This window comes from Ochotona princeps, chromosome 19 (assembly GCF_030435755.1).
Source record: "Ochotona princeps isolate mOchPri1 chromosome 19, mOchPri1.hap1, whole genome shotgun sequence".
Classification (NCBI taxonomy): domain Eukaryota; kingdom Metazoa; phylum Chordata; class Mammalia; order Lagomorpha; family Ochotonidae; genus Ochotona; species Ochotona princeps.
In genome coordinates this window covers 43,803,182-43,828,390 of record NC_080850.1, presented here as the reverse complement: position 1 = coordinate 43,828,390, position 25,209 = coordinate 43,803,182, and the positions used below count along the sequence as shown (strand labels likewise).

Genomic DNA, 25,209 nt, shown 5'->3' with positions numbered 1-25,209 from the left:
CCTTTCAGCCTTCCTGTAGGGGAACTAACCCATTCTCATAACGTCACCATCCCACAAACACCACACTTGTTAATACTGTTTATTGCATTTGCATTAAATTTCAGCATGATTTTGGCTGACACACTGTCATTTAAACCATAGCGCATTACATATATATTCTCATTTTAATGTTCATCATGTTAGTATAAGATAGATATTTTCCATATTTACCAAGTAGAGAGATTGAGGTTAAGCAATTTTCCCAGGATCATACATTGGGTTTCCAAGGGTATAACAAAGCCAAATCTGCCTAATTTCAAAGAATCATAGTGACTTTTTGAGGTCACCATTAGATGACCTTGCCAAGCTGGTTGTGTTAGAACAAAGAGGCAAGAAGTTTTATTTTTTTAACTCACTAATATTTATTGTTAGGCATTGAACTGGGTGTTAAATAAGTAATCAAAAATAAATGGACATTGGCTCTTGACCTCATGGAAACTTTAGCCTGAGGGAGGAAATTTTATGAAAAGAAAATAATACATGTAGTATCCAACTATGACTGGAGAATGTCAAATGGTGCAGGTAGACATTTGGGATCTTGGTTAACAAAAATCTCAGGCGGAGTACAGTTCAGCTGAGACAGGAAAGGTGTGTAAGCATCACCCAAAGAGTGAGGACAAGCAGGAAGGGAGGCAGGAGGTGGAGCTTGCAGGCCAGGGGTGGCGGATGTGAAAGCCCTGAGGTAAAAAAGATCTGATGTTGAAACTGACAAAGCCCACCTGTGGCCAGAGCCGGTGAGCACCGGCACTGGCTCACAAACTGGAAGTGTAGAGGCGACACAGGGACACAGGGGCCTTGGAGGTTTGATGGGAACCCAGGTGAGGATAGAGCACTTGGCCTGAACACTGGAAGCAGAGATGGAGAAAAGGCTCAAGGAGCAGATTGTGGTGCTTCTGGGACTTGGAGGGGTCAAGAAGTGTCAAGAAAGACTCCTTGGGACTCAGAGGAGTAAAGGAGAGGTTAAGGATGGCTGTTAGGACTTGGAGAGGTAGAGAAGGGGTGGAGGATGACTTCAAGGGTTTTGGCTTGATTGTGCAGTTTTTTTTTTAAGATGGAAAAGACTTGAGGAAAGAGAACTTTTGGAGTTTCGATCAATAATTTCATTCCAAACATAGGACATTCATAACGTGGTATTTCATGAGATATTCAAGTAAGTTAGGTGGCCTATGGGGGCATGGAATTTGAAAGAGAGGAGTGAAATGGGATTTGCACTTGTGGTATTAATATATGATTAATCAGGTTGAGTACTGGGTTATTAGGACAACAGACCCACTGCTGAGCCCTAAGGTATTAGAACATGTAGGTACTTGTAGAGGAGCTAACGGCGGAGCTTGAAACTTGGGAAAGAAGGCCTGGAGAGTGTGAGATCATGATGCCAAGATCAGAGGCAACATCAGAATTTAGTGTGAGGAGAACTAGAAGACTGAACAGAATGAGGATCAAACTTGGGGCTCGTGTTGTGGGACAGAAGGTTAAGCCACTGTGAGCACAGCTTGGATTTTCATTCCCAACCCAGCTCTCCACTTATGCGCCTGGAAAAGCAACAGATATGATGGACCATCCACCTGGGAGACCTGGATGGAATTTCTGGCTCCTGGCTTTAGCTTGGCCCAGCCTCAGAGGTTGTAGCCATTTGAACCAGAAGATTAAAGATCTCTCTGTATCTCTAGACTGCTCCATCTCTCTCTGTGACTGCCTTTCAAGTGGGAAAAAAAAGTTTTAAAAAGGAGTAAAAATCAGGACATACCTACTTGACTGGGCAATGAAGAAGACTTAATTGCTAACCTTGGAAAGAACACATTCAAGTGTAGCAGTGGGGATATAAAGTGTATGGGCAATAATATAGGATGTGTTTTGAGAAGTTTGACTTTAAGACTAGGAAAGAAAGAGTGGATAGGTTAGCAATGGAGACATCAGGCCAACAGGGATTCCTCTAAAATATGGGAGCTTCTAGACTTTATTTGAATGCCTAGGCTAAACATTTAGTGAGGCAGTGCAGAGAAGGAGGCTGTGTAAGCATGAAGAAGAGTCAGGCAGAGCACAAAATCACAAATAGCAGCAAGCAGCAGGATCTTGGAGGCCTTGGACAGGTAGGACAATGCTTAGTTTCAGGAGAATGTTGACTATGGATGGAGGCCAGGTTGCCCATTAGGAGTGGGAAGGCATACAAGCTGCAACTTAGCTTATGTTACATTTCCTGATGAAATATCAGGCAAGAAACAGCAGAGTTTACATAGAAAAAGGTGATTTTTAAAAGAAATTTCTTAGTCCTTTGTCTCTTCTTGTCTTCTTTTAGATGTAGTGTTTGTAGTCAAGCGTCTGGGATCCCCAAACACCAGAATTACTTGGATGATTTTGGAGGTTGTTAGTTTTGAGTGATAACCTGGAATCCACCAAGGCCCATGGGTTATAGGCCTGATCCCCAGAGAATTACCCAATGATAGCGTTTGAAAGTGAGACTTTGAAAAGTGATTAAAATGGGTTAGATTTTTGGTACGGCACACTGTGATCTGACCACAGGGGCTTCCCAAGGAGAGCCTCATGGTCCCTGTCTATCTCTCTTGGCTTCCTGGCCTGCCATGCAATTGTGTGATCCTCTCCCTACCCTCTGCCATCCACCACCCTCCTCAGACGCCAGCTGCGCTGATGTCATGAAAACCATCATTGACCTCACAAACTGCCCTCTGTTGATGCTGGCAGCTGGACAGATGATGCCCACTGCCCTGGGCCATTTCTTCACCTTCCTTGGGGCCAACCATCCCACATATCATGGCAGCTGTCTAGGATCCCATGGCTCTCAGGTGTCCAAGGCACAACAATAAGGTAAAGGATCCTTCCTCTTCTACACTGTTGGTGCCAGAAGCCAACCCCGAAGAATCTGTGCGTATGTGTTCCATGGGTGGAGTATGTGGGCGATGAAGGTAGAGTCATTGGTAAATAATTTCCTCTTACAAAAATGAGAAGGATAATATTCATCTGTACAAGTGTTGGCCTAACCAAAAAGATTTTTAAAACTTCAGCCTCAGTGTATCTGTCACCTATCAGTGGAAAGAGAGACAATGAGAGATGGCCGCCTCTCTTAGAACTTGAGTCCCAAAGTAAAAATAAGTCATCTTTGTCCTAAGGCTCTCCTTCATGCCTTTATTTTTCTGTTTGTTTGTTTGTTTGTTGTTTTATTTTGTTTTTTCAGAATAACATTTACAACTTCTTTGAGAGGAGAGGACCCTGTATAATACATTCACGTATTACTCAAGTCTAAACTAAGAGGAATTTGGAACAGGGCTGTACTCAGAAAAGATAATCCTGATTAAATGATTTCATAGGCTTCAGAAGCCTGCTTCTCCTTCATAAGGCTGCTTCTCTCCATCTCCCTGCTTCCAAACACAAGCACGCCCACACACACACACACACACACACACTCTCCCCAGTGATGGTGCTTAGTAAATGTGTAACTGATGGGTAGATATCCATGGTTTTTAGAAATTCAAATCCTGGGCCCAGTGCAGTAACCTAATGGTTCAAGTCCTTGCCTTTCATGCACCGGAATCCCATATGAGCGCTGGTTCTAATCCTGGTGACCCTGCTTCCCATCCAGCTCCCTGCTTGTGGCCTGGGAAAGCAATCGAGGTTGGCCCAGGGCCTTGGGACCCTGCACCCACGTGGAAACCCGGAAGAGGCTCCAGGCTCCTGGCTTCGGATTGGCGCAGCACTGGCCATTGAAGTCACTTGGGGAGTGAGTCAACGGATGGAAGATTTGAAAAAAAAAAAAGAAAAAAAATTCAAATCCCAAGATCAACAACTAAAACTCTCCTCAAACTTGCTTTTTAAAAAAGCTAGGTTTATTTTTATTTGGAAAGAAGATTTTATAGAGAAAGAAGGAGAAATAGAAGGAGGACTTTCATCTACTGGTTCACTCCCCAAATGGCTGCAATGGTCGGGGCTGAGCTGATCTGGAGCCTAGGGGCTCCTCCGGGTCTCCCACATAGGTGCAGGTGCCCAAGGGCTTGAGTCATCCTCCACTGCTTTCCCAAGCCTTAAGCAGGGAGCTGAGCCAGAAATGGAACAGCTGGCACACAAACCAGTGCCCATTTGGCATGCCAGTGCTTTCAGGCAGAATATTTTGCTATGCCACTGCGCCAGCCCTTCCACACACCCTTAGAACTCTACCAGCGGCAATGCAACATGACTAGGAGAGGTCCTTACTGAAATGGAGGTGACTGTTCCACAAACAGAATCCTACTGTGCTACGCAGGGCTCTAGTTCAGTGGGGTAACAGTTTTCCTTGGGAACCCATCTCTTGCCTTGCTTCATACTGCATCACAATACTCCTCTTTGCACTACTTGTCTCTTCTGCTTGCCTCTGTGAGCTTATCTGATATATAAAGAAATGTGCTACAGATTGAAGAAGGGCCTAACTAATCCAAGAACTGCATCAATTTCCAGTGGACCTGCTCTGGGACTCTGGTCCCATCTTTAATGTTTCCAAAGAGCTTTCAATTCCCAGGATAACTTTCTGTTATAGAGGTGAAAACAGATAAAGGTCTTTTTTTTTTTTTTTTTAAAAAAAATGAGGTTTATTTAACTGTTTTTTACTTGAAAGAGTTAGAGAGAGAGAGAGAGAGAAGGATAGAGAGAGGGTTCACACCCCACCCCTGCCCCAAATGACTGCAATGGCCAGAACTGAGCTGGTCCAGAGCAGGCAGAGCTTCCCCCAGTGGGTTCAGGGAGGATCTGCGTTAGCAGGAATATGCAGTGGAATTGTGACTGAAGTCTTGGCACTCCAAAATGGGATGCAGGTGGCCCAAGTAGGGTCTTTACCTCTGTGCCAAGTTCCTACCCCACAAGATATTCGATCAGTACCTCCCACTGAAAGTCTCCAAAAGGTTTCAGGAAAAAATTATCTCAATGTGAAAAGAGAAGAAATAATCTTCTGCTAAGAAACCGTAATACTTTCACGAACACAGACTCAAATTTGAATTAGTTCTTTGATCTATATTTTTCTGTATTGTGGGTCATGATAAATACTTGAATAACTACAATAATGATCTTATCTGTCACTGGAATCATCAATCGTTTTCTTCCAGGGAGGTACAGAAGATGCTTCAATAGTAATAGAATTTCCAAATGATGATAGGCAAGTCTCTGATTGAGGTATCAAAATAAAACTCTAAATCATAGGTAATAGACTCTCTTATAGTTGGCCAGTAGACAGGGCTGGATTGGAAAATTCTTTTATGTGGCATCCAGTGATTTCCAAAAACAATTTAATTTCAACCAATGATCCTTCCAGATGTGACATCTGGGTAGGATCATTTGAGAACACCAGAAGCCAATGTGAAACACTGATGGCTTCTAGATGATCCAACTCTGTGATGACCAAAGTTTACGATTCCACAGCTAGTCCTGAATGCTACCCTGCACCTGTGGGATGTACCGGTGGGAGGAGATTCCGCTGGAGGGAAGCTTGCTTCAAATGGCTGAAGGCAACATTCTGACACAGCGAATGAGTCTGCGTGGTCTGGCCTTGTGTCCTGCCCTCCTTTTTTTTTTTAAGAACCTTCTGCCTCCCCCACCCCCAGCTCTTCGCTTCCACACCTTGCTACGGTTGCAAGGGCACTAGAAGACTCCCATACACTCCTTCCAAAAACGTGTCTCCCATGGCACTGTTTGCATCCCAGCTGGGGTTCAGGGGAAGGGGCAGCGTATAATCCAAAGGAATGAATTCATGAGGTAGGTAGGGGGGCAGAGAGAGTCTTTCCCCTCTTTTCCCAAGCCCTAGCCACTGCCTGATTCTCTGGGGGTGGAGGATACAGCGTGGCCCCACACTAACCCTGATAATCTTGTTTCTAAGTTCTAAATAGCCTTTTCTCAACCCAGCCCAGGAGAGTGCCTCCTAAACTCCACTGTTACCGTCCACAGTGGCAGTGTGGTGTAAAGCCGGGCCAGAGGACCCACTGCCTGCAGTAAAAAGCAGATTTTTCCACTTAACCAACGTGGACCTTGGTTTCCTGGCTTGTGGAATGGGGATGTTGAGTTTTGCCCAGAAAGTTATTATAAGAATAAATAACAGGACCTACTTAGGTGCTAGTTACGGTTAAGTACAATGCTCCCTGGTCAGGTATCCTTGAATATTGCAGCATTAAAGGTTTTGTAAAGAAGCTATTCTCTTCATTTTGCCTGTTGTACCACCCAGGCATTTGCATTCTGGGCTATGCCCACCCCTTTACCATGACTCACCTGCACATGGAGCACTCACCCAGACACCTGCATCGTTTAGCCCAATGGAAGAGATCAGACGTGTGGAAAACCTACAACAGCAGCTAGGGCCTAGATCCTTACTGTGTAATTTTGTTATTCAGAAGCAATAACACTCACTGACAGAATGACCCCCATTCAAACAGCTGCACCGTCACAGAGTCCCCTCAGATGCTGCCAAGATGCACTTTGTTGTAACAGTCCGGGAGCCCTGCTGGGAGTTTGAAAGCAAAACTGGTTCAGGAAGTAAACAGCCCAGGGCTCCCTCCTGGCCACTGTGCACATGTGCTCAAGGAAGTAAGCCTCAGGGACCTCAGGCTAAAGATGGACTCTGAGCTCTCCTCCAGTTGTGTCAGAGTGGCCACCTGCTTCAATTCAGAGTGAGTGTGAGTGTTCAGTGTGGTGTGTCTGACGCGTCACTGCATGCCCTGCGTTTTCTCTAGAAGATCACCTCTACCATCTGCCAAGGTCTTCAATCCCATCGAGTCTTTGCCATTAGCCTGAAAAGCACTGGTTGCACAGCAGAGCGTGGTGACATGGAGTCACTAGATGGATGACAGAACCCTTGCTAGCCATTGGCACATGAAGTTTGAGCCCCCTTAGAACTGAGATATGAATCAGATCTCTGCTGTGACAGATAGGGGACAGATCAGGGCTCACACTTCCCAGGCTGGAGCATGGGTCACTGTACCCATCCACCTGCGACCACCTGCAGCCCCTGGGGGAGACTCTCATTGTGTGAGACAGATACCTGGAGGCCAAGCCCACAGAAGTCTGCACGTGGAAGAGGTTCTGTGCATGCTGATCTGTCTCGCAGGGCCAGAGCTTGGAGGGAACAGAGTCCCCCAGTAAAGGCGGTTAGTCCACCAGGTGCACTGCCACTGAGTGAGCTACCCCCAGGGTCTGTCCATGGCACAGCACCTGGCACAGTACCCACCGGAAATAAACATTTCCTGAGCAGCCACCCATGAGTTGCAGCTGCAACACCTACAGCTTTTCCTTGGGGTGCATTTCCACTCAGTGGGGGTCTCTGCGCTGTTGGTCTCAGCTGCATTTGCAGTGGGCATCTCCGGTTTCTGTACACAAAGTGATTGCGTTATCATTGGTCCGAATCCCAGATGTTGATAGACGGGACCTACTGTGCTGGGCTCCAGTCATGCCCATGTAAGAGACAGCTTTTCAGGGTCAGCTGCAGGTCCAGTTATAAGATAGGTAAAAATTGTCCTGTCTGTGTCTCCCATGGTCACTGTTTTTATTAAGATCTATGTATTTGCTTATCTGCTTATTTGAAAGACAGAGTGACCACAAAAAAAGGAGAGACAGAGAGAGAAAAAGAGAGAAAAGAGATCTTCCACTTGCTGGTTCACTTCTCAGCAACTGGCACTAGGCCAAGACTAAGCCAAGAACCAAGAACTCTTGCATGGCCAGTGGCCCAAGCACTTGGACCAGTATCTGTTGCCCTCCGACACTCATCGGCAGGGAGCCGGATCAGAAGTGAATCAGCCAGAATTCAAACTGGCACTCACAGGGGATGCGGATAATCTAAGTGACCACTAACCCTACTGCACCACGACGCTGGCCTCCAAGGTCACCATTTCTTACTTTCACACGTTTTTTTTTTTTAAAGATTTATTCATTTTATTACAGCCAGATATACACAGAGGAGGAGAAACAGAGAGGAAGATCTTCCGTCCGATGATTCACTCCCCAAGTGAGCCGCAACGGGCCGATGCGTGCCGATCCGAAGCTGGGAACCTGGAACCTCTTCCACGTCTCCCACGCGGGTGCAGTGTCCCAATGCATTGGGTCGTCCTCAACTGCTTTCCCAGGCCACAAGCAGGGAGCTGGATGGGAAGTGGAGCTGCCGGGATTAGAACCGGCGCCCATATGGGATCCCGGTGCTTTCAAGGCGAGGACTTTAGCCACTAGGCCACGCCGCAGGGCCCTACTTTCACACATTTTAAGCTGTGCCTGACTACATCCACTGTGCCTGAAGGTAGAGCTGTCATCCTTGTTTGCTCCAGGTCACAGTTCTGGCTGAGGGGCTGTTTCCCGTTGAGATGGCTGCCTGACCTCTGGGTTCCTGAATTCTCTTTGATTCTTAGGTTAGTAATGACCTCCATTGGCATGCAGCATGCAGAAATGCAAAAAAAAAAAAAAAAAACCAACCTGCCTCCCCTCAACAAAAAACACCGTTCAATTTTCTGCATTAAAACCTGTACATATTCCTAGGTAGTGTACGAAGAATGCTCCTTGAAGGAAGGGGCCAGGTATTTGATTTGCATATGCAATAACAAAAGAGGCCTTTGCACTTCAACAGGGCAGCTTTGTCACAGCCCAACTGAAATTATCAAAATGGATAAACTGGAGCAAGCATCTAGCCTAGCAATTAAGATGCCCATGTTGCACATCAGAGTAACAGCCCTGGTGCCCCGTTCCGCGTCCTTGTCTGCTGCTCCCTGCCAATCCAACATGCGAGGCAACAGTGACACCTGGAGCACTTGGGTCCCAGCCACATTCCTGGGAGACCCAGATCACACTCCTGGTTCCTGGCTATGGCCCTGACCTGGTCCAGAGCTGCTGTGGGCATCTAATTAAACATAAATGAATTGAACTAAGAAGCATGTAATTAAATTAGGCTTAATTCGATTAATGGGGAGCCAGCTGCTTCAAGGACAAGCAACAAATCCAGCAAACTGCTGCCTTCCACTATGGGCCTGTGGGATGTGGGAAGCTCCCTCTGGTCCCTGGTAGCAGAAGGCTAACTGTACAGTGATGTTCTATAGTCAGAGTTCTCAACTCTTTCTTCCTGAGCGAAAAGGCCCTGGAGAACAGCTGTGGGCCCCAGGGCAGACAAGAGCAAGATCAATAGGACAACGTGAAGGGAAGGGGGGATGTCTACATCATGAAACCAGTCCAAGTTAGCAACTGGCCCACCTCAGTTTCTCATCACTACAACACAATTAGCTTAGTGTGGGCATGAATAAAGAACCTTACTTGGCACCCCGCCTTAGAGGCTCAATGTGCAAGGTCTAATGACCCCATCTATTGGGCCTCCAGCCACAGCTCTGTGGAGCTGGTGTCACAATGACAGCAGACCATGTGGTGTCAGGAAGCAGGGAGAGTCAGGCGTTGGACTAGAGGTTTTCTACAACGACAGTGGCAAGGACAACTAACTCCCTCTCTGTGACAATCCTGTCTCAGGGTAGTGGCTCAGGGACCCAAGCTTCAAGGTTCCAGGTGCAAGCTCCCAGCACATGGACCATATCCAAGCTAAGCATTGACCTTGAACCTCTTCTGTGCACACATGCACAGCCCCTGAGATGCCAATAGAGTTTCCACACTGGGAGATGAAGGGTAGCCACTAAAGTTCACACTAACAGAAGGCCCATGGAACAGACCCGGGGAGAGACCTGCTTCTGTGTCCCTCAGCTCCAGTGGCAGAGCCCAGGTCCCGGGAGTCTGCAATTGGACTGGATTTGATGGAATTCCATGAAGAGGGTTTCTTTCTAATGCATGTACTCTGGGGAAAATGAGTATCAATGTCCTAAATAACCCAACTCTCAATAATGCATTTCCTAATGATCTCTAATCTCCCCCGCCCCATTTATATGCAGTTGTGTGTTTCGTTTCATCTTGTTTTATTGAACTGAGAAATTCTAGGGAAATCCATGGAAAGGTTTGGAATCCAGATTAAAAAAAATATTCCTGTGGCAGGCACTGAATGCATCAATTATAATGTTACTGGCAGTGCCCACATCCCATACTGCAGAGACTGGGTTCAGGTCCCAGTTCGACTTCCAAATCCAGCTTCCTGTAATGAACAACCAGGCAGGCAGCAGGGAATGGCTCAAGTGGTTCCTGCCACCCTCCTTGGAGACCAGATGGAGTTCGTGGCTCCTTGATTTAGCCAAGCGCAACCCTCTCTGTTGAAAGCATGAAAACGTTTGGGGAGTGGAACCCACATGTGGAAGATTCTCTCTCCCTCCCTAACCTCTCCCTATAGAGAATTCTTCCTAATTCTTGACAAAAATCCACTCCAAAGTGCATTATCTGGATTTCATTCAACAATGTGCACTGCCTGAGCCTAGCAAAGTGAACATACCTTACTGAGCTCTGCCTGCAGGAATGCTGATTGATCAGATTTTTTTTTTTTTTTGAGAAATTGTTTAAAATCCATGGCACCTATTAAAGGTGCAATTCAACGACTTTGGATGGGTTTTTTAGGCTATTACCAGCATAATCAAAATATGGAATAGTTTCATTACACCCTCGTTTCTTCAGTTTGCCTTCTACCTTCAGATTTGGTTTTGACTCACTACTGAGCAGTTTCAATTTTATGTAAGTGGACTCATGCAGTCTATGCTGTCCTTTGGCTTCTTTCAGCGAAATGATTCTGGGTCTCATCCATGTTGATTTAAATACTGTTAATTCTTTTTTTTAACTGCTGAGTAAAGTGAGAAATATTCTCACATGTCCACTCGGAGAATGGACTGGGACTCAGGAAGTGCGGCGAAGGTGAGGCTTTGCTCGTAGTCTTGCAGTATCCGATGTTTGCTAAGCAGCACACTCAGGACATTCCCTAGCAGGCAGGTCCCTTCGTCCCTCCTCTGTTCCTCATTGGCTGAGTACTACAGGGTTACAGTCTTCCTGATGTCACCTATTGTCTCCGTCTGGTTAAGTTTTTACAAAGTTAAGCACCCCTGATTCCTACCTGTTCAGCACGCTGTTGGCTCCAGCACTTTACAGGTACCTGTGTTTTGCAGTTTGTACAGCTGTTGTGCCAGCTGGCTGCTTGTGACTTTTTGCCTATCTGCAAGATGTTGTGATAGCTAGCAGTTACTTCTTTTCAGCTGAACATCTTATTTTGAATATATGTTTACTGCTCACAAGTCACAATCCATGAAGTCATTTTATTGCATTTTGTTGATCTTTCCATGGCCGTTGCTAGTTGCATTCGTGCTCTGCTTTGTAACTTGAGAGTGCTGTCTGTGGTAATGCAAGCAAAGCTAGTTTGCATTTCTCCAGTATGGAAAACTCAAGGAGGTTTATTGCATAAAAATTATAGATTGCCTCATGGCATTCAATCCTCATCCTGCACTCATGCCTTCAACAATTCCTTGACTAGGCAAATGCAGTCCTTTTGGTATAGCATATCCTTTGTCCCAGTTCAATCTCCTCTCCATTCCTGATGCGTGACCAGCCTTGAATCATGGGAGGTTACAGTATCAGGACCAAGGTGACAAGAGGTTGTGGAAAGGCACGCAGAAAAAGATGCCAAAATCTGATCATGCTCTCAAGGTTTGATCTTTGAGTGTTTTGATCCTGTGTTGAATACGCTGGCCACCTCTTACACACTTCCTCTAACCTGTCTTTCTCTTAAGTACTTGAAAGCTTTGAACCAAGAATACTATAGTACTTGCAGTTTCTAGGACACCCATGTTGTTGAGCAGTTTGCTTACAAAATCCTCTCATTTTCTCCCTCAGCAAACCTACTTCAAATACCACTCGTGGCCTCAGCTTCTGGTCAAAACTCCCCTTTCTCATACTTCATGATACCATCCCCTATCTTGGCTTCTACAAACTTTGCTTTGAAATTTAATTAGTAGTTGATACTTGTGTCAACTGAATTAGGAGTGGTGAAGGTCAGATTTCCTTACCACTTCCAGTGTTGTAAGGGTGGCTCTTCTCAGTTAAATGCTTATTGCTGTAAGAAGCAGAGGAGTAAAGGCATGAAGGTAGCACGGTTGAGGACTGTGGCCTGCAGCACAGAGAATGGTGTTGAATTCAGGGTGACTGGAAGACTTTATAACTGTAGAGGACCACATAAATTAGTGAGATTGTGTCAGTCCAAGTTTGCATGAAACAGTCAAGTACAGAGGAAACTAAGGTGGTTGGAAGGCTGAAAATTACCTGGTACTGTGTTATTAGAGCTAGAACGGGCAGTGCAGGACCTAAAAGAGGGTTTGGTCTACCCATCCATTAGTTTTGGCTACCACTTCTTGACCTTCGATGGCTAAGATCATATGGCACTGCTTAGTTATTTGTGAGGTCACTTCTGGACTAATGCATTCAGCCTAGGAAGACAGAACAAACATCTCTGTGTCTAGAAGAGCTGAGTTTTGGGATGATCTAGTGGTAGAAACAGAAGTATGCTGCATTCTGATTCTCAGTATGTTTTTTAAATGCTGGAGCAGATTCTAGGATTTCAATTCAGTTGCATCATACAAACATTAACTGATGTATGTATACTCAACTATAAACAACTAGCAAAATAAAATAGTGTTGGTGGAATCATATAATTTACAATAGTGTAGATATTTTCATGTTTTATTTAAGAGGCAAATTATTTCTACTCATTTCTAACACCAAACATGTGAGTTTTTCCACATCGGCCATCAGTTCTCCAGCTCTTCTGGTGCCTGGGTATTCTGTCACTTAACTCAGCTCAGACATGGATCCTTTACAGTCAGTGTAGACTCCACAGCAAGATGGCTCAATCCTGCATGACCACCTCCCATTTCAGCTGCCAAGTCACAAGTACTAGGTCCAAGATGTCTCCATGCTTCTGTCCACTTCTGACTAAAAATGATGGGTCCCAAGACACCCTCTTCCTGTTCGATACTCTGTTGAAATGGGTCACAAAGTCAGGAAAGCAAAGTGCTAAGTTGCTTATACTGTTTGTTATAAAGCAGAACAGATGTGGGGATACACAGGGTCCTATATATGGGAGGTTTGATCCTCCATTCCCTGCCTGTGTGCACCATGTTGGAAGTCTCCAAACCCCTTCTTTAGGTAGGGCTCTCGTGGAGATTCCATTACTAGTTTGGGCTGGGTAATCAGTGGTCATTGGTTATTAACTCAATCCCCCCAACTGTGCCCTGGAGATCAAGAGATGGAGCTGACAATTCCAACTGAGGTTTTCAAGCCAGGATCTTTCCACCAGCCAACCCCCATCCTGCAGCTGCCCAGGGACCCCTGGGAGCAGGCATCTCATTAGCATATGAAACACACACTGCATGGAGGATATACTAAGGCTCTCAGAAGGCCCTGCAAAGACCAAAGAGAAAACTTGTGACCAGCAATGCCAGAATGTGACAAGGGTTTTGGAAATGTCATGTCAGCAGACAGGGCAGTGTGAGTTTACATTTCCTGTGTCACATTTTATATGTTTTATGCTATATATAAAATATATATTTTGTGCTATACAAAGCCATTTCATTACTAATAATTCTAGCTCTGTTTATTACAGTACTGAAATAAATGACATACAAAATCTTTGACTTTTCCTTATGAATTATGCATGGAAGGTTCAGAAAGTTGGGCTGAACTTGGCTTTACCATTGGGACTGACTTTAATCTCTAATCACCTCTTTACTTTTGATTTGGAATTGCTATTCCTCTTGTTACCTCATTATTCTTAGAAAAAAGATATGCACTTATTGCAGAAATTCAAATATTTCACTTCAGATTTTAATTTTACATTGTTTTAATGTATTAAACTGAAAGGCAGGGAATTTGCATCTCTAAATTCTTTGCAAGCTCCTTCCCTGTCAATTTTGACAATTAAGATATTTTTGCCAAAATAGATCACTTTTGTTAACTATAATTTCTATACTTATTTTGCCTTCTATGTTTGAATTCTTATTGCTATGCTTCTCTGTCACAACTGGTATGATTTTGAGTTTCTGTTATTGCTTTAGTCTTTGCTTTTGTTTTATTTTTTTTAGAAGAACAGCAGAAGTAGGCTAACTGTAAACTTCATTGGCTAAGTAAGGATACTTGAGAGAGCAAAAAAGGAGCCATGAATACATGGCCAAGACAACTGTTGTAATTGGGACAGTTCTATGGAACGCAGTACCAAGCAGTGCAAACTCCAGAAGCCGGGCGTTTGTGTTCTTGTGTGCTTCAGCCTGCTATGTTTTGAGGCACTGAACTGATACAGGATAAACTACATGAATAAAAAATGTTGCTCTGGCTAACCAGCCAGTAGCTCACATCCTGGGGTGAATGGGTGAGCTTTTGGGAGTCTGCCTGCCAGTTGAAGGTCACATATCTGACCCCGTATACACACACTTGTCTGGGAACGGGACTGGAGCATGTATCAGGTTTTCAAAGGTGCCTCTCTACAAACATTTGTCACTAATTTCTGATTCAAAACAAATACCCAAAAAGCCAAGATCCTGAATTGTGCTCCCCTAAGATCTCCATAAAGACCCTCAGAGGGCGGCAATGTGGGGCATAGCATGTCAAGTCACCACCTACAATGCTGGCATCCCACATGAATGCCAGTTTCAGTCCCAGTTGCTCCACTTGCAATCTGACTCCTTGAGAAAGTAGCAGAAGCTGGCCCAGGTTCTTGGGCACCCACCACCCAAGTGGGAGACCCAGGTTCAATCCTTGGCTTCTGACTTCTGTCTGGCCCAGCCCTGGCTTTTGCAGCCCTTTCGGGTGTCAACCAGCAGATGGAAGACTTCTGTCTCTCCTTTTCTCTGAAACTCTGTCATTCAAATATGTGAATCAATCTTGAAACAGACATCTTTTCATGGTGTAAGTTAGCAGTTAGTATTTATTGTGGGCTGATATTAAAAGCACACAAATGCACCATGTTTCTGATCATAAACATACTAGGAATGACTTCCATGTTAGTGTTTACTGTCTCTTTCATTAAGATCCAGGCAATAATATAGGTGCAATATTTTTTTTTCATTCAAACTAATGGTCATACTGTCTTTTTAATAAGTTCTACTAGCTATTATGTTGTGTGTTTTTCTGTGATCTCTTTTTATTCTGAGCTAGGAGAGAAAGTTCAGCAAGAGATGTCTGGAGCTGTGTGAAACAGATCATCTAGGGCAGGTGTTCCAAAGAGCCACACCAGCTCATCTTGTATCAATTTCTCCCCTAAGGCTTTGCGCCAGACCAGCTTCCATGTTTTCTTTAATGTTGCTATTGGAGTTGTTTTAAACTGTACAGGGGATTGGAGGGATGGCAGGTGAACTGTGCTGAGCAGAAAAAGAATATGCTAAATGTCTACTTTCCTTTCTGTGACACGGAGCTGGCCAATAACCATGCAAGTGTGGTGTTCCTGACAGAAAAGAGACTTGAGCAGAGTGAAAAGGATGCTGTGTGGGGAGCAATAAGATGATTCCACTACTGGCCAGGAAAGTGATTGAAAACATATGAGAAGGCAGTGGATTCAAGTTACAAGAACTACAGACAGGAAAAGCTTTTCCCAAAGTGTCTAAGTGCCTCTGCCGGTATCGTCAGCCTCTATGGACTTTCCCAGGGATTAAAGGGATAAAAAGCAAGACTGTGGTGAGACTTAACAGACTTCTTCATACAAGTGCAGTTCACCTGCCCTCCCACAAAATGTAGGTAGTAATAAGCATTTCAGTGTTTGTATTTATCTGAGAGAGACCCAGAGTCACACTGACAATAGACAATGTTTCCATCCTCTACTTCACTTCGAAAACTCAAAGCTCACTCCCCTGGGAACCCAGTCCAAGGCTCCCACGTGGGTGAGAGGAACCCAGCTAGGGCCCCACAGGGAAGGAGCTCCCTGCCCTCATCTAACCCCCAGCCAGCCAGCCCTGAGCGGCCCTGCCTTGCTACATTCCCAGCTACTGGGTTGCACATGAGTCAAGCAGCATTCTTCTGCTCATCCTGCCAGGGCTGTGGTCTCTTCTCCCACCGCTCCTGTCCGAACTCCAACCATCCACTTCTGTTTGCAACTGCTAGAGAGAGGCTGAGAAGTGAAACCACAGCCGCCGGGGTAGTGGCAATAACCGCGAGCCGCTCAGCGTTCCCTGGAAGGCCCAGATTCACAATGCAAAAGTCATGAAAAGTAAAATGCGATTTCTTATCTGTGCTCAACCCGTGGGGATATTGTTTTCTCCTGGCCTGGCGCTGCTTTGCTGGCTCTCCCTAACGTGTAGTTTAGGAGTTAAGACAGTCAAACCTGAGAAGATGGAGGTTTGGTGTGGGGTCAGCTGAAGTTCAGTCACAAATACAGAGCGTGGAAGAAGTGTTGGAAAGGATCCTATAGATCATCTTAGCCTTTTTATGGTACCAGTTCTTGCCACGTGCTTTGAGTTCTGTGCATGTCCTGCCTGTATTTCTTCTAACCTTGGCTTCCAAAGCAATCACTCCCACAGTGTGTCATGGATGTCTTCATTTATAAACCAAGCTATTTGTTTTGCTGATTGGCTTGGTAAAATACTGGATTTGGCTCCTCGTTTCTGTAAGGAATTTTAATAAATTCACTGTTTCCAAAGTAAAAAGAGTAACTTCTCCTTTTTAACTGTAAAGGCCTGCATTTAATTATCCTTTCAAGTAAATAAGCATGTGAAAAAAAAAATCCTAAGACAGTGTTGGCTGGCTGGAAGACTATTGCTTATGCCTTAAACTTTCTCTTAGGTCTTGAATTCCCCAAGTATTTTTAAAGTCACTTTTTTTCTGATGTCAGACCCAGCCACATGGCCAATAAAAAGGATGGATAAACAACTATGAAGTTATTTTGATAGATGTAGCGAATCCATTGGCATGATTTAGTGTGGAATAATAAAATGAAAACATTCTACCTCAAAAAAATATGATTTTATAGAAACTTGGATCACCAGGGAGTAACCCCATTTGCCATCTAGTTTGCATTCACTGTGTATTTATTCATCTAGAATCTGCTTTTACTGCTCCTAGGCCAGACTCAGGACTGCATTTTCTTCTTATTTTGACTTTTTTGCCCTGCACTCTCTCCATTTCAGGTACAACTCCCAAAAGTCTTAGTTAAGAGCAGGCCGATTGTAAAATGCACAGATTTTACCCTGTTTCATTTCCCCAAAGGAAACCATACCATCAGCTTAATTTGTTTCTGTTTTCATGCCTCATGGTGCAACTGGGGAACATATTGAAAAGTCATTGAATTCCTCTGGTATTTCTTGCAGCTCCGCTTCCCTAGGTCTTTTCCATTAAGGGCCGAGTGTTCTTCCCTGATGGAACCACTGTCACGTGCCCTGTGGTGCTTCATTCATCCTAGCGTTGTTCACTCTTCTGCTGCCCCGATTCTGGCTTGCTTCATTCTCTGAAGATCACTTTGCCTGCTCAGGGTACCACACCCATTCATGCAGTGTCTGCCCTTTCTTCCTGTCCCTGCAACCGCCCTCCTCCAACGTCACCCATTCGCTGCTGACTGCTTCCTGCAAGGCTCACCTCTCTATGGTACCCTTGATACCATCTCTTCTGCTGGTCTTCCTCTCTCCCACCTCTGCTTAAGACCACTCCTATCTTGCAAATCGCAACCAATCAAATATTTATTCAACACTGTTTATTTTTCAGTAAGCTTTTTCAAAGTATATTCCTCTTTTTCTTGATGTCGTTTTCAACTACAGGCAATTCAGTTTTTACCCTCTGAGCCCACTGAAGCTGCACCCACAAAAGTCACTGGTAACTGAATCTGGAGGCCTTTTCCCTGTCCCTTTGGTGATCCCTTCTGTCTGGAAAAACCTGTTCAGTTTCCGGGATGAGAGTCTTCCCCCGCTGTGCCCTGTTTGTTCAACTGCAGGCTTGAACCTCTCTGTTTTCTTGCTACTATAACTGACATTGGCTGGTATCCTTGTTTCGTGTGTCCTCATGGTCATGTCTCTCCTCCAGGAATCGTTAGACCCCGGATTTCCTTACTCCAGAGCCACAGGTTTTCAGGCTCTCAAGCATACCAGGCTACTTGTAAGGGTTCATGCGCAATGGAATTGCAAAATACCTTTATTTTGTTACAAAAAGTTTTGAAATCCATATACAGTTGTGTTTTTATTTATTTATTTTTTTTAGAATATGCCTTTCTCCATGAATTTCTGAAGATCCCTCCCACATAGCACATGGAGAGTCTTATGACTCCATTTTCACTGTTGGAAGTATCCTCACAGGCTCTCCTCTGCTAGCCCTGTGCCACCAGAGTAACTTTCTAGGAGCTTGATTAGTTTTCTTCCCTGCTTAGCAGTTTCTACTGTTGTTTAAATAGGGCTTGTCCATGGAATTCACATAGTTTAGTCGCCACAGTCTCATGTATTTGTACTGATGGTAGAAGCAATCCAGTTGTTTGGAGATAACACCTTTGGGAAGCATTAGACTGAATTAGGTAACTAGGGTGGGGCTCGTGCTCAAATTCCAGTGGCTTTATAAGCTTTGAGACATGGGACAGATACACACACTCCCCGTCTCTTGTTCTACACGGTGTTCTGAGCCAACCAGAGACTCCACTAGCAGCAAAGCCGCCACCAAGATCAAGCGACAGCTCCGCTTCGCCTTCAGTTGTGAACTTGCAGGACTTTGAGCCAAATTAAACATCTGTTTTTAATAAAAGTTAGCCGGCCTCAGGTTTTTTGTTATAGTAACAAAGAGCTGAGTTGACATAGCTTCCTGTGACTTACAGAACAAAATCTAGATCTTTGCAGGGCCAGTTGTCAGTGCTGCCCTGAGCCCCAGGCAAGCTGGATAATCAGCTGCTCTCTTTCTTTGCTTGATTCTTGGCCTTGCTACTTCCTAAGAGGGTGTTGTGGTCTGAATTCTACCCATTCTCCAGGTTCTGTCAGCTTGAAGCATTCTCTGATCCTCAAGACATGAAGCAACTTCTTCAATCCATGAATGGCAGCTCATGTTTATTAACAAAGCCACACCAGCTTTCTTTTGTTTAGGGTTTTCATGAACTACTTTTTTTCCATTATTTTACTTGCAACCTCATTGTGTCTTAACGTTCTTACTCTGTGCTTCTTGTAAGCAACATATAGTTGTGTGCTATCATCTATTTATATTTACAGCAATTATTGCTATATTTGGATGAAGTCTACCAAGTGGGTGTTCTAATTCTGTTATTTCTTCTACCAACACTACCACCTTTTACCATTTCTTTTTCCTTTCTTAAACCTGTTTCTTCTTTCTCGCTTTTCTTCAGGGGTTGGGTAGATCATCAAACTTTTATTGGAGTGTTCTATCTTCCATATTTATTTTTGATTATATATTTTTGTGCTTTAGTAGTTTCTACATAGATCAAAGTATACATAGCTTTAGTTATGGATGTGTTTTTAAGTTTTAAAAATTTATTTATTGAAGTTTTAAAAATGTATTTATTGGAAAGGCAGAGAAATATAAAGACAGAGAGAGGTTTCCGTATACTGATCCACTCCCTGAATGGCTGTTGTGGCTATGGCCAGAACTTCATCCAGAACTCCCACATGGGTGTCAGGGACCCAACTGTTTGAGTCATAAAGTGCCACTTCCAAGGGAGAACATAAGCAGGAAGTTGACTCACAAAGAGAGCTGGTATTTGACCCCAGGCACTCTGATATGGGATAAAGGCATCCCACAGGCATCTAAGCCCATGCTAAAATATACATCTTTAACTCACATTATCCAATTTCTCAAAAAATTTTTTCCACAAAATATAAAGATTCTTGGACAAACTGTTGGCATGTAAAAATTAAGACTGCTCTTGAAAAGTGAATTTTGATGTGTTGGCCACTTTGAATTTTTTATGATAGTCGCGTTCCTTTCTGTAGAAACAGGTTTGTAGGTGATTTTTTTTCCTTTCAGCAACTTCTTATTGCATTTTTATAGAACACATCTGTCAGGAATAAATTCTTTTACCTTTTGTCTAGCCAAAAGCATCTCTATTTCATTTTCTTTTTTGTGGGATAGTTTTACTAAATACAGACTTCTGCATATGTATGGTACTCTTTTGTCCTGTCTTCCAATGTATGAAAAATGTCAGGCCATCATCTCCTGGCCTGCGTTTCTTTGGTTGACAAGAAACTATGTGAAATTGTTCCATTGTCTGGCTGCGTGCACTGGTCCTGTTTCCTCTGTTTGCAAATTGGTCCTTGGCTTTTAGCGGTTTCTCTGTGACGTGATTAGGTTTGTCCTTTGAGATGTTTATGTCTGTCCTTCTTCGGCTTCTCTGAGATTGTGAAGGTGTCCTATTCTGTCTCATTACTTCAGAGGGTTCTCTGCCACCATTTATTTTTCTGTGTATTGCCCGCTTCCTTCCTTCTTGTCCTTTTGCTCTACTTACTTAAACGTCAGGCCTTTGCCCATGCCCAGCCCCCTTGACCTTTTTCTTTCGGTGTAACAGTTGGGGTAATTTCTCCTGACATGTCTCAAGTTTTTTGTTTTTCTTTCTATGTGAATTTAAGCTGAAAATCATGTTATATTGATAGCTTCTCTCTGATACCATGTTTTAAATCTTAGAATTTCCCATCTTTTAAAAAATAAATTTCCAGCTTCGCTTTTTATATCCCAACCAGAATTTTCCATATAGCCATACAAACATCTATGTTTTCTTCTTCATCCTTTAATAAATTTTATACAATTATTTGTAAATAATGAATTTCAACTACTTACTAAAGCAGTTATTTTAAAGTAGATAATGTAGGCTCTAGGAGTACAAATATTGAGGTCATGTCTTCGTCTGATTATATTTAGTGTTATGTGTATGTGTGTGAATGTGAATATGAATGCCCTATCATTTTGATTGAGTGTTGGACATTGTAACAGAATAGTAGATCCTGAGGTAACTTTTGCATATGCACACAAACAAGCAGGTCGTATCTACTGTGCAGAGCTTAGTAGTAAAAGTAGTTCTGGCTGTGCCATCTGTATCCTACTTTGGATTCTGCCTTGGCTTTGGTTATGTTCAACACAGGCTAGGTTTGGAGCTGTTCAGTGGCAATCTGCTCCTTTCCTATAGTTAACATAAGGCCTGGATCCTAGGGTTCCCCTCAATTCTCTTATTGCATTATTGAAGTCCTTAAATCCTACATGCTGGCAACACAGAGGAAGTCTTCTCATCACTGCTTTAGCATTTGACCCCTCTTGCCTGGCCCTCACTGCAAGGCCTAATTCTCCAGCTCTGCCTTTCCATGCGAACAGGCCTGAATAAATTTCCTTGCACCTTCCTCTCCCCAGAGTTATATTGTCAGCTGCTGTTGCTGGGTGAGTGGAAAACTGCACACAGATCCTCATAGACTATCTGCACCCTACAAGGGTCCCTACCTCGCTGCCCTGCCCTTTGCTCTGTGTCAAATGACTATGGCCTTGTACTCAACATAACATTGGCAAAGGGGAGCTCTGCTTTTTGTTGTTGTTGATTTGTTGTCAAATGTAGACAGTCCTTTTAGTTCACTAATTGTCCTTCAACTGTGAGCCTCTAACGGCTGGAAGGTTATGATTCTGCAGGCCAGCCCATGGGCGCTTACTCTTTAGATGGAAGCATAGTAACACTTTCACATATCTACAGTGAAGACAGTAATCCCCTACTGCACTTTTATCCTCAACTCTCCCTTGGATTCAGTTCCCCTAGAAACTGGGAAACTAAGAGAAGGATTTGAGTTTACATAGCTTGAGAGGTAACCCTGGGTTATCCCAAAATGAGGAATGGGAAGAGACATCCAAAAAAGAATAAATCCTATATGTTGCCTAAGTAGCAACTGGGGTGCGATTCCACGGGGTTTTGGACGCGCTGTGCGTGTCAGCCTTGGTGAGGAGGCAGGAATTTTCCCACTGACTCTCATCTGTGATCAATTAGCTGCCCTGCCTGTGGGGCACAGGAGTACAGAAGCTGCAGGTAAACAGTGTTGACATGAGGAAATGTGGGTGGGCATCCTGTCGCCTGTTAGAAACTGCGGTGACACTTCCTGCTTTATTTCTCAGACATATGAGCGTGCTGAGGCGGACATTGTTGAGAGCAAGATTCTTGCCTGATTTATCTTCGTACACTCCCAGCCGGGTAACACGGACACAATAGTCAGAAGACAGCCAATCGATATTTATGAAGTGAGAAAATGCATCTTACCACAGTACCAATATGCCCAATTCTAGTGATTGCTTTTTCATTTTCTTCCAAGCCCACATCATTGCCACCACCCCAATCATTCACATGTGGTCTCAGCAGAGCCAAAGCGGTTAGATTCACAGATCTGTGGGAATGTGTCAAAAGTCATATAGATTTGTCAGTGAGCTTTGAATGTGCTCTAATTTTTAGATAGAATGTATAAATGTAATCTAATTGTCTTGCAGCCAACAATGATAAGGCGTCCACCAACTGTTGTTTGTTACATCTGCGGTCGTGAATATGGAACAAAGTCGATTGCCATCCATGAACCACAATGTCTGAAAAAGTGGCACAATGAGAACAACTTGTTGCCTAAAGAGCTAAGGAGATCAGAGCCTAAAAAGCCAGAAGTCAGGACCATTACTGGTAAGTTCTAGAAAGAAATATGCCAATGGGAAATCCTTTTTTCCAAACATGTGAGAATAAAGATGTTCTTTTCTTACTTGTTCAAACAACCTCAAAGAGAAACATTTACTGTCTTGGCTACAGTTGAACAGGACAGAGAGTTCTGGAATGTCTGTGCAAAGTGTCGTTTTAGGGTCCCTGTGCATGACACAGAGTTACTGGAATTTACTTTTCTTCCCCAAAGATGATTAAGCCATGCTTGAACACGGACCTTGAGCTTGAAGCTTGAAATACCCCTGGAGACATCAACAGTCATGGTTTTAGCTAGGAATGCATGTGGCTGTTCATGGTGCAGAGGGGTACCAAACCCAAGGTTTCCAGGTCCTCTGGTCCTGTTACAAAGCTGCCTACACTGACCCACGTGTAACATTGTGGGAGGGTGGGGACTAGCGGGACAGCACTGGCGGTCCTGAAGGAGACAGCGGCTGCCCCATTTCAGTGAGTGTCATCATGAAGACTTTGACTCCAGTGTGGTCATCCCTTTGTATAATAGAGAAACAATCAGAAATCTGGACATCTCTGGGAATCATTCAGACTTTTAAAGGTTTTACTGCTATTAACTTATAAAGCCTGGTGCAATCCACATGCAGAAGGCCCCGGGCTGCCATGGGTGGCCTCCGCACAGAGCCTGACGCTTTTGTCTGGCCTGTGAGGATGAGCCAGTCAAGCTCAGTCTCACTGATTCTCTTTGCACTTTCTCGATTGATCCCCTGAATCCACACAGAAAAAACACCTGAGCTTCTCGGGCGTGTCTTTGTATCCATAGGGGTGATGTTCTCCAAGGTACGCTGAAAGTCACAGAGTGTTCTCTTCACTGGAAGTCCTTTCCTAGAAATCCTCATTTGGTGTCTAGATCTGCTTCCTTCCCTTCAGGTTGCTCAACCATCATTATCAAAGGCTAAAGAGGTGAGGGATGGCAGGTGGGAACTCCCCAGCAGCTTCAGGGCTCTGCCACCCCTTGCTGGTTCTATAACCGTACATCCCTGAGGTTTTTCCTCTGGTCCCATCCCATGCACCGGGTAGACTCTGCCCATCTTAGGGAGTCACTGCAGAAGATAGTCATGTGGGCAACCTCACTGCCAGACCTGATGTCAAACTCAGGTGTCAAAACATTGCAGACACCATCAGCTGCCTTCAGCTGAGACTCCAGGGTGACTCTAGAACTTTCAAATCTGGGTGAGAACCCAGTAAAGTCATGAAGCTGTCAGTGTTATTCCTTTCTCAACAGGCTAAAAACACTCAAGCTGATGTTTCTCTCTTGCTTGCAAAGCAATACTGTTAAATGACTGGCTATACATGAAAAGCCTGTTTTGAATGACTGGACGATTCTGAGCCATAGTCAATTTAACATACTAGTCTTTCTGTTTCAGTGTGGCTTATTGAAGCTAAATCCCACATTGCTTCTCTAAAATAAAGCCAAATGCCTTTTTTCCCTCATGCTGTGTCAGTAAAGATTAGACATTTCTCAGCTGTCTTCATTGTTTTCTTAAGGATGCTTCTTTTTGTCAGATTAACTATTCTACATGCTTTCTTTACTTTAATTACTTAAATAATCTCTGAGTTTATAGCCGTGAAGAGATGATAAATTCTTAGCATGCAATTCCTCTTAAATTCACTCTCCACTGGCAGAAACTCCACTGGAGGATTCTAGGAAAGGAAAATACAAATACATGTTCTTTTCTCGTTGTAAGCTTGTGTTTAGAGTCAGCTGAAAGAAGGCCAATGCAAGGTAACGATGTGCAAGCAAAGATGTTCGTAATTAGCCAAGAATGCATATCTGCATATCAGAGTTTGTAAACTGGTCTCCACGTTTCTAACCCCAAGCAGCTGAGGGCCCCTGGCTCAGAGCTAACTTGACTCAGCCCTTGAAAGCTCGAGCAGTACTTTCCTTTTTTCTTTCTGGCACAAGTAATATGATTTGCTTAAAGGCCTTAGTCAACAGGTATTTCCTGAAAATATTTTCCATACAAAGTAGATGTGGTTTTCCAGAATGAAAACTGATTCATTTCACCTTTTTCTTTGCCTCCTCTTTCTAATTCATTGCTTTGTGTTCCTTCTTTTCTCTCTCTCCCTCTCTCTCTCAGCCAAAGGTTTCTATGATCTCGATGCCTTACAAGAAGCGGCTTGGACAAGTGCCCAGAGCCAGCTGGTCCCCTGCAATGTTTGTGGGCGTACCTTCCTGCCAGACAGACTGATTGTTCACCAGCGATCTTGTAAACCTAAAGCTGCCAAGTAAAGCCCTTCTCTGTGTGCTCAGCGTCTCAGGAATGAGTCCCTTTGCGGGAGACTGTGTCATACAGCGAAAGAGCGCAGTGGGCTGAAGAGAGGAGATGGGGTGAGGAGGGAAGCTGACTGATGGCTGGCCAAGCTGGGAAGCCTGGCTCCATGCTTGGTGCTGCCAACGTGGGTGCCCCCTACACAGTGAGGCGGATGCTTAGGTGTGCACATGCGTGGACATGCTGGGAACTGTGTCACACTTGGTCAGGTAGACTGCTTCTCATCAGAGCTGCCATCTTATTCTGAAGGACATCTCAGAGCCAATGGCAGCCTTTTTTTTTTTTAAAGTTCCATTTGACTTGCCAAAATAAGGTTTTGAACATGACAATTAGTACAGTCACGCAGTGAACAGCAGGAAT

The 25,209-nt window shown here is 44.2% G+C and overlaps 1 protein-coding gene across 6 annotated transcripts in view; it reads left to right on the top strand.

Moving 5' to 3' along the window:
* The window catches only part of ZNF475 (zinc finger protein 475), a 50,296-nt gene extending 25,470 nt beyond the window's left edge, over positions 1–24,826 (top strand). Inside the window, exons 1-3 of one of the 6 annotated variants that reach the window (XM_004586360.3) lie at positions 2,713–2,862; positions 22,354–22,534; positions 24,658–24,826. In XM_004586360.3, coding sequence (XP_004586417.2) covers positions 2,830–2,862; positions 22,354–22,534; positions 24,658–24,809 — 366 coding nt within the window. In that variant the 5' untranslated portion in view covers positions 2,713–2,829 and the 3' untranslated portion in view covers positions 24,810–24,826. Of the gene's footprint in view, positions 1–2,712; positions 2,863–6,486; positions 6,681–15,361; positions 15,666–22,353; positions 22,535–24,657 lie in introns of those variants that run through there. The other 5 variants (XM_058677385.1, XM_058677384.1, XM_058677383.1 and 2 more) reach the window with 5 other exon arrangements.
* Positions 24,827–25,209: the final 383 nt, after the last annotated feature.